Source organism: Artemia franciscana, chromosome 10 (genome assembly GCF_032884065.1).
Source record: "Artemia franciscana chromosome 10, ASM3288406v1, whole genome shotgun sequence".
Taxonomy (NCBI): domain Eukaryota; kingdom Metazoa; phylum Arthropoda; class Branchiopoda; order Anostraca; family Artemiidae; genus Artemia; species Artemia franciscana.
In genome coordinates, this window is record NC_088872.1 from 6895410 (window position 1) to 6905380 (window position 9971).

The 9971-nt window shown below is 33.5% G+C and overlaps 1 protein-coding gene across 1 annotated transcript in view; it reads right to left on the reverse strand.

Annotated features, from left to right (window-relative positions):
* Nucleotides 1-5365: 5365 nt before the first annotated feature.
* The window catches only part of LOC136032366 (uncharacterized), a 23197-nt gene continuing 18591 nt past the window's right edge, over nucleotides 5366-9971 (reverse strand). The window contains exon 5 of the mRNA XM_065712689.1: nucleotides 5366-7001. Coding sequence (XP_065568761.1) covers nucleotides 6165-7001 — 837 coding nt within the window. The 3' untranslated portion in view covers nucleotides 5366-6164. The remainder of the gene's footprint in view (nucleotides 7002-9971) is intronic.

Here is a 9971-nt window from a genome sequence, read left to right on the forward strand (position 1 = left end):
GTATCTTGTTATTGCAGAAATATGAGGTATAGACAGGGTTAGATTTGAAGCTTTTCTAGGCCCAAGCGTTTTTGCCAGATTTTCGAGGAAATTCCCGAGAATTCGGGGGTAGTGGAAGCACTGAACAGAACTTAACTGATGAGTCATGAAAGAGAGGTGGTACCGAACTCTCAGCTGTCATTCTTGGAAGTCATCTGAACAGTTAGTACGTGGCCACGGAATTCCTGTATTGTTTTAGAATCACTTTTCTGTGCATAGGCTTGACGATAAATCACACCAGTCCAGTTTTTGTTAAGAGAAAAAAATCACTAGATGATAATTTGTTGCGCCCCCAGGCCTATTGGTAGACCCGGGCCTGGATATAGGCCATTTAATTGAATAGCTGAAGGGTGATGGGGCTTATGGCATAAAATTTTCAGTATGTGACAGTACCTGCGGTATGCAGTTTCTTTTAAGATGCAAATTCTTCGGAATTAAGCAGCTAAAATATATCAGTCCACAAAAAGACACTCAACCAACTAGAAAAAACGATTGTTCCATATGGATGGCTGAGCCCAGGACATGTGTGCAACTTGGTTTTACGGAAATCATCTCTTAATAGCTTTGCGAAGAATTGTCTTCATAGAAATTCTATATAATTGTACCATTCACAAAACTTATTTCATTTCACATGATTTGTTCCACTGAGTTATGCCAAAGTGAACCCACGCTAAAGTGAGTACTTTTACTGTAAAAAAAAAAAAAAAAAAAGAGTCCCGAGTTGCCGATAGAGCGTTTTGACTGCTGGAGCGCACAGAAGTTAAATTGTGTTCATCGTCACACGCTTAAACCCACACATACTTAAGGATGTTTGACAGGGTGGTGGGTAAATTGACTAACATGAAAACAGGCGCATTATCCAACGAGCTACAACATACAGGGATGCGGGGACGGACAATCCCATGAATCCCCCCTTTTCTGCAATTGGTTTGCCTCACTTTATCGTTCCTGCTTATCTCCGAAGCATTAATTCAACAAAGTTATGCTGAAGTGATGACAAAAGAAGGTAATAATTGTTAATTCATGAAAAAGTTCCTTTCTAAGAATCCAAATAGAAATTTTTCAGGCCGCCCAAAGCTAGAAAGGACATTCTCTTCGAAGATTGAAAAAATTACACTCATCAGAGAAGAAATAGTATTGTTGGAGGATATGTTTATATAAAAAATCGTGTGCTTTGGCAACAACTACACACCAACTCAAAAACGAAGGAGCTTTCCTTTAGTGTTGATAACAAAGCGCATAAAAAAGGAATAAATAAATAAAGGAATAAAAAGAATAAATAAATAACAGCTCATTGAAGGACAAAGCTGCCTGAATAACAAAAGCGCAAACCTTGCAGTTGCCAAAACTTTTTAGGACCAAAGTATCAAAATGAACAACAAGGATACTTTTAGCACATACCATCAAAGCTGTAGCAAACTTATCATAATTTGAACAGTGATTCTTTTGTTGATTTTATTAATGATTTTTTTTTATTATATCATGCTTTTTATGTCAGTCTATTTTATAAATAATATTTCGTTTTTATTAGTCTAGTATGCAGTACATTTGCTTCAAAATTTTATTCATTTTAAACCCAAATGTATAGAATATCAGTTGGCTAAATATAAATTTTTGTTCTAACTGTGTGTTCAGTTTTCAGCAATATATAAATAGTGTTATGGTTTTGCTTGGGAGGGGCATTTAGAAACGCCAAAATCACATATACTTTTGGCAATTTTCGTTCGTTTTAAGTTCAGCTTCACTGTTCATTGTGATCTTGGCTTGTTTTTAACTGCATGTTGTAAGAAAAGCGTGATAATTAAAATTAACGATCGTTGGATCTGAAATAGGATTTAACTTTTTTTTAAGCAGTCTGTTTGACCGGAATGTGTCCTGATGTCACCCAAGGCTAAAAATCGTCGAGCCCCACCCCCACTATGGTAACCTGAATTTGTTTCACTTTTTCGGCTATATTAATCTCGGGTCACGAGGAATAGAAAGTGGCCTATATTTGCCCATAGGGCGTTAATAACATTGATTAAATAATCAAACAATTAGTGGTAACGAACTGTAAGTAAGGACCGACTCGGCTCAATCACCGAACTATTAAAAAACAGAATTTTGATAACAAAAGATAAGAATCTTAAAGCAAAGGAATCTTAGCGAGAAAAGAGGATATAACATCTTTTGAGGAAACCAGAAATCTATGATTAGAAAGCAGCAACATCTCCATTTACTAAAAACAATACTGTCCTCATATTCTTGCACCGCTTTAATATTTTTAATTACACTGTCTTGCTTGCTAACTCGCCTGCGCAACATTTTGCGCAATTACTATTTGACTTTCTTTCATTTAGGGGGTATAGTACAAACCTCCTTTTAATTATATCATACACAACCATATAAATTATTACACTGACGGTCTAAATGACAAAAATCGCGACCTTGAGCGAAATTATCCTAATTTTTAACAAGCTAAAATTTAAGAGGTTTTCAGTCAGGTTTAAGTTAGGTTTAATTTTTTCCACTCTTTCTACTGGTCTCTCTAGAGATCCTGTACTACCCTCTGTTGCTTAGCAGCACGTGATTCAAGTTTTATCCTAATCAGCAGCGTCAATCTAAACAGCTTCAAGTTTTATCCTAATCTAAACGCGTCAGCATTTTTCTTGAGAGCGAAATTATCCTCCAGGTAAAGCTACCCTAACCCACTTATTTGTTTCACAACCCTCCTCCACTTATTTGGCTGAAGAAAAGATGATTATGTAATACTTTCATTGAAGACCTTGGAGAGAAGCTTTAAGTCAGCTACAAATAGTCTCTTCAAGGGTTAATAGTCCTAATCAAGACTCGAAAAAATAGTCGACACATTTTCTATGTGTCTAAATAGCTATCCTAGAGAAATAATTCTAGTATTTAAGAAACCGAAATTTTGCAGATCTTCTACCACACAGCACATTTGAAGATGTGCACATTTTTGGAGATTGTGTATCCCAAAGGCTTTTTATTTGTGGGTGCATAAATACCAAACAACGAGTGTCTGTGAGAGGGGGAGGGTAGAATTTTTGAATTGTCTTTTTAAAACCAATTTATGAGCCCGAACAACTACTTTAGGAGGGATCAAACCCAGTATCCTAGCCTCCCCCTGGATACGACCCAATCCGAAAGTCTATATAAAAATAGTATCTATATAATATCTGTATGCATAACAGCACATTTTTATGACTCCTCTGAATGGTCTAGGTGACAACTCTGTGTGACCGTGATTACGAACATCATCTATATTTATAGATGACACTGTCATCTATATTTCCGTGATTACCAACGCGGGCTGGGGGCCCCAATGGTGTGGCATGGTAATATTTTAGTGGGGCATGGGCAAGATGTACACCCTTTGGCGGACTGTACTTTAGAGCCTCAATTTTGAAAAAAAATCATGTGATTGACGTCGTATTCACATGCATTTAAAGAGCAAAAAATATAGATGACAGCATTGTAATAGCGTCATGCATTGTATGAAAGGTGTTTTATACAGATACTATTTTCATTAGCTTAAGATATGCCTAGGGGACGACCCTAAAAAATATCTAAGTTTCATAACGAGATCAAAATTATCCTACGAACGAAATTATCCTGTCCCACTTATTTATTTTTGTTTTCGTTAGCGAACAAAGCAAAAACTATAGCTAAACAATTTTGGTAACTGGCTTACGGAGCACTCAAATCGGAACGTTCAAATTCTTTTATTGTGTTTTTCAGTATTCGAGTAGCAGGACAATTTTACTCTCAAGTCACGTGGGGAGAACTATTCGGTAATAGATTTCTAGCGTTATACAACTTCAAAGTTAACAAGGTACAAAGCATTACAAAATATTAAAAAAGAACTCAGCAGCTATTTTTCAGTAGGTGAGAATACACAGATCAGGGCGGCTTATTTTCAGATTTCACGTTTACTGATTGCCACGTACGTTTCAGTACGATTGACACGTATTGAATAATCACGTTTACGTTCACTTTTGATAAAAGGCGTTCACTTTTTATAAAAGGCAAATTTCAATATGTTTAGAGAATATCAAATTGAGCATGAATCAAAATTGTAGCAAAAATCAAATAAATGCAATAAAAAGAAGAAAAATCCTAAGAAAATACTTCTACTTGTCAATTTCTACTTGTCATTTATATATTTCTTATTATTGTATATTTCTATATATTTCTTTCTATATATATTTTTTATATATTATTATATATTTCATTATGTATATTTCTACTTGTCCAATTATACGGACCATTTTCAAGAAGTGAAGTTAATCATAACGAAATACACCCAAATCTGATGAAAATATAATACATTATTAACAAAATTATGGAAACTAAAACAGAGAATTACGGAAAGCAGGTCGCCCAGAACACATTATATTAAATACCTAACCTAGCCAACTCTATATATTAAATATTTAGTTAAAATATACCTTCTAAGTAGATTATCTCAATCAGGCTAAGCTAATTATAACCGAATGCAGACAGAAAAACCGGTTTTACTCGGATCAAGAACTGGACCACGATCACCATGAATGTGACAATCCAGCCAAGATACGTAGTTATATAAATTTTCCTCTAAACTGAATTATTGCCATCTTTTATAGACTATTTAAGCTTACTTCTCAATGATTTTTATTAAATTGGAAACAAGAAATAATTATTTGAACTTCACTACTGTTTTAGTAATATCTATAATGATCATTGTATGATATGAGACAAGCAAAAATATGAAAATAGAAAAATGAACAACGTATATATCCTATCAACTTCGGAGTAGACCGATGCCCTTCGGCCCACTCCAAAGTTCTCCAACGATCGGGGTCTTAACTAATGAATTTAGATGCTTAATAATAAAGAGTCCGAGAAACCATTGATATCCAAGAAACTAATGACAGCGTAATGAAGTAAATGACAATGCAAAAATAATCAAATAGTGCAAAAATAGCTTGGTAATCATAAAAAAATGATTGGGTAATCACAGGACAATGGAAAAAATATTGCTTGCATTAAGTTTTTGTACAATACTATGTATAAAAAAAAGACGAAGAAACTAAATAAAAAACAATAAAATATAATTAAAAATCACAGAAAAGAAATGAGTTAACACACTTAGAAAGGTTAAAGCAATAATATTTTAGTTACATTAGATCAATTTTAAAAATAAAATTTCTATAATACCAATATATATATATATATATATATATATATATATATATATATATATATATATATATATATATATATATATATATATATATATATATATATATATATATATATATATATGTATATATATAATTTCGAAAATTTCGCACATATTACAGAAATTGAGAAGAGCTATTCGTCTTTTGATTTCTCTTTAATCTTATATATTTATATTCGTTTTTTATAATCTTATATCTTATTCCATATAAATCTTATATATATATATGATTTCAAATATTTCGGGTACGACCAGAACAAATTCAATACGGAAAGTTCCGCTTCCCATTTACTTCTGAGTGAGGAAAGAGGGTATAATACATCAGAGAAAAAAACATTTTAATAATCAACTAAAATAAGAAAAAACGAATTGAACCAATCGTTAAAACAAGATTAATTTATTTGAGTTGGTGATGATAAATTTGAGTTTTACAAATTTATATTTAATATTGAATAATTTTGATTATTAAAAAAAACACACTGTTTTTTGAATTACCGTAGTGAAGTGAATGTTTGCTTTTCTAATAAATGAGAAACCCAGAATCCTACATATCCACCAAAATCCATGCCTAAATTTAGTTTCATATTAATAGCTCAGAACATTTCCTATGGGCATTATTGTCCTGAAAAACCATCAAATGCTTAAAAAAAAATATTAGACTGTGTGTAATTGTCAAGTGAGAGGGAGGAGGGGGTGACCTTGATCCATGCAATGGTAAAAAAAAACTGATCAGAAAAAAATAAAATGGTGGTGCTAATATTTAGGTAAAACCGGCACAATTTCATTAAATTATTAATCATAAAATAAAAATTAAAAAAAACGAAAGACTTGACTGATTTATACATATATATAAGTGCACAATACCAAGTTAGGTGCAAATTACAAAAAAAAAACAAAAAAAAAACTAAATGGCACTTTCGGCTTGTTGGCGACTTCCAAAGTGTGGCCTTCCAGGCCCAAAACCACTATAAGCACCATATTGAATACCATAATTACTAGTTGAGGGTATATTTGCACTGTTTAAAAAGGTCGAACTCACACCAGTTCTCTGCCCATGCCAATTTGAGTAACTCGAATGGGCAGAGGGAGGACGCGGCTCACTTTCTATGTTTGACACGGAATATATTGAACTAGGTCTTGAAGGCTGATAGCCAACGTTACTATGCCCCACACTCCTTCGGGGTAAGGAAGGCACTCCATTAGGGTTACTAGTGGGGTAAGCACTATATCCCCGAACAAATGCATTGCTGTCAGTCGAAGTTGAAGAATCGAGACCCTGATCAATCAACTTCGTCACCGGATTCACATATCTATGCTTTTTACGTCCTGAGCTTCGGTTACTCCGCACAGAACGTCTCTTGACACGTCGCGGAGTCATCGGTCCTGGTTCAAGCGATTCCAATTCAATGTGAGAATTTGGACTTGATTCTCGAGGTACTTGAGGGCTGCATTGGACGGAGTAAACGGGGGCACGTGATTTTGTACTTCGCAAGGTACTTCTACCTCCCAGAGCTAAAAAAAAACAGTCAAAATAAAAATCAATATTAAGATGATGGGATTTATCAGGGGTTTCAACAAAACTGACCCTAAGAATATCCTTATTAGAAGATAATTCGGGTGGTGGAGAGATATATCTCGAGGCATCATATTTGGCTACCCATGGTATACTTCCACTACACTTGAAACAGTTCTTACAGCGCTTGGAACAGTTCTGACACGCTTGGCACCTACCAGCTGGTGTACGTTACTTCCGAAAGTTAGCGACCCCTTGGTGTTGCTATGATTTTATAGTAGCACAAATACTAAAACAAGAACAAAACTGCATTCTCTTTTTGGCTATGGTCCCATATAAATGGCTATGGTCCCATATATACGGTCCCATAAAAGATGCAACAAAACTACATTCTCTTTTTGGCTATGGTCCCATATAAGATGGTACATAGCATAAATTTTACAAGAAAGATATAACAGAAAAGTGTGGTATGGTTTGTTTTCTTTACTAATGTGTCCTTTTTTTTGCTTTCTAATGTGTTTGGTTTGTGACTATTTTAACAGGAAGATTTCTTTTAGGTTTTCATAGCTATTATTCAGTAAAGGTGTTTTAAACGAAGAATTATTTTTGAGCATCAAAGATTAAATATAAAGAATGTTGATATCAAAAGCTCATTTCCCAACTATTTCAGTATATCAGAAAAGAGGATGATATACATTTTTGGAAAAAATACTGTTTTCTTTTGTGTGTTTTGGGTTGTTTTCTTTGCTGGCAGGTTAAACATGTTTTTTTTTCAGATATTAAAGATAAAACATCAACGACGTTGATATCAGATGCTCGTTTCCCGACCATTTCAGTAAGATAGAAAATAGGATGTAGCACATTTTGGGGAAAATGCAATTTTTTTTATAGAACCATAAAAATATCGTCAAACAAAAATATAAGTTTTGGTGAACAGCTAACAACAGAAAAATCTCTGCTTTTTGTTGTTAAATTTTGGGAAAGATACATTTTCTTTGAAAAAAACACAAAATATCTTGAGAAGCCATTATATATTTTACAAAAAGAGCTGAAAACAGGAAAATCTGTGTTTCGAATTGTTTTCTTTACTGATATTCAGTACTGGTAGGTTAAAGGTTTTTTTCAGATATTAAAGATATAATATCAACAATGTTGATATAAAAAACTAGTTTTCCCACCATTTCAGCGAGTTAGAAAAGAGGATGAAGCACATTGAAAAAAAATCTTTTTTTTGAAAAAAAATGTAATGAGAATCCAATTAATAGAGTAAAGCGAATTGGCCCAATCGACACACTTTGCTTAGTTTAAACGTGTGGGTTGTAAAGACAAATGTTTTCAGACAAATGTCACATATCACTTTTTGAATTACCATAGCTGTATGGCTATGGTAATTCAAACAAAAATGAGGTTGATAGAGGGCGTACTTGCACATTATTACCAAGGAAAGCAGACTAAAGAAGCTGATAAGTTTATGAAGTAAAATCAACATAGCCAAAGTCAATATACAAGTGTAAAGCAATTTAATTTGAGTAATGGTGTTGATTTGTATTGGAAAGATAGTGTGGTCCCTGTAATAATTAACCCACATAAGCAGTACTTCTAATATATGCAAATTTTCTTGAAAGAAAATTGGTTTCTCCAAAATCTTTCGAGAAAAAAAAAATGATCTATCTCTCGTGATAACGCTCAAGTATTGACGACCAATAAATTTTTGGGGATATTTCGGAGAAACTAATTTTCATTCGGGGAAACCCGGAAAAACTATAACACAAAATACAAATCGCTAATTTTTGTTAGGGTTAAAATTTCTGGGAGATTTCGGAAAAATCAGTTTTATTGCGGGGAAATTCAGGAGAAACCCGAAAAACTCAAAGATAGCGGAAACACTGGTAGATAATTATAAGGATACTGACCTATATGCCATACAAGGTTATTCTTTATCTTATAAAACACGCACATACGCAGGGATATTTTTCTGGGGGAGGGATCAATAGTTTAAAACAGTATTTGACAATTTGAATAGCAAGTGCATGGAAATCCTAAGAGACTTAGTACTTCTTCCAGAAGGGGGGGGGTAGGATACCCAAGGTCTTACGGTTTTATTCAATTTCCCATTAAGGGGAAATTCGCAATCAGTGCTTGCGATATAATTGAATTTCCCAAAAGCAACTTGGTTTTTCTAAAATCTCCCCAAAAATAATCAATTTGTATTTAACGGTAAGAATCGGCATTGACAGCCACTAATTTTTGGGGATGTTTTGAAGAAAATTAACTTTAAAATCAGAAAAAAACTAATCTTATTTCGGATATAAATCCATACCCTCAAAATTAATAAGAAAAAAAAAACATTACTATGATAAAACTGTTTGTGATTGAATAATTCCGATTGAATTTTTGTGTGCAACTCAAACTACTATTAGAATCAACTGTTGATAAAGGAAAACAGTACATTCCTTAGTGTAATCCGTGGCTCCACCATTCCCTAATTTACCAGGATTTTCCCAAATTTCGCTGACTGAAATATAGATTTTCCTAAAATCCTCCCTAAAATTAACACTCTCAAATTCACAAACGTTAATGCGATTACCAAACCTTTAAATTTCCGTAACATTAATTTTCAGAGAGACTTCGAAGAGCCCAACCTTCTATCGGGGGAAAGAGCATAAAGAGGAACTGGATTAACTGAGTGTCATAAATACCACATAATGCCTTCTGGAAAATTATTTTGGAAACCTATTTTGATTTAGTTTTCCTAAAATCCTCCCTAAAATTAACACTCTCAAATTCACAAACGTTAATGCGATTACCAAACCTTTAAATTTCCGTAACTTTAATTTTCAGAGAGACTTCGAAGAGCCCAACCTTCTATCGTAAAGAGCATAAAGAGGAACTAGATTAACTGAGTGTCATAAATACCACATAATGCCTTCTGGAAAATTATTTTGGAAACCTATTTTGATTTAGTTTTCCTAAAATTCTCCCTAAAATTAACACTCTCAAATTCACAAACGTTAATGCGATTACCAAACCTTTAAATTTCCGTAACTTTAATTTTCAGAGAGACTTCGAAGAGCCCAACCTTCTATCGTAAAGAGCATAAAGAGGAACTAGATTAACTGAGTGTCATAAATACCACATAATGTCTTCTGGAAAATTATTTTGGAAACCTATTTTGATTTAGTTTTTCCAAAACAAAAA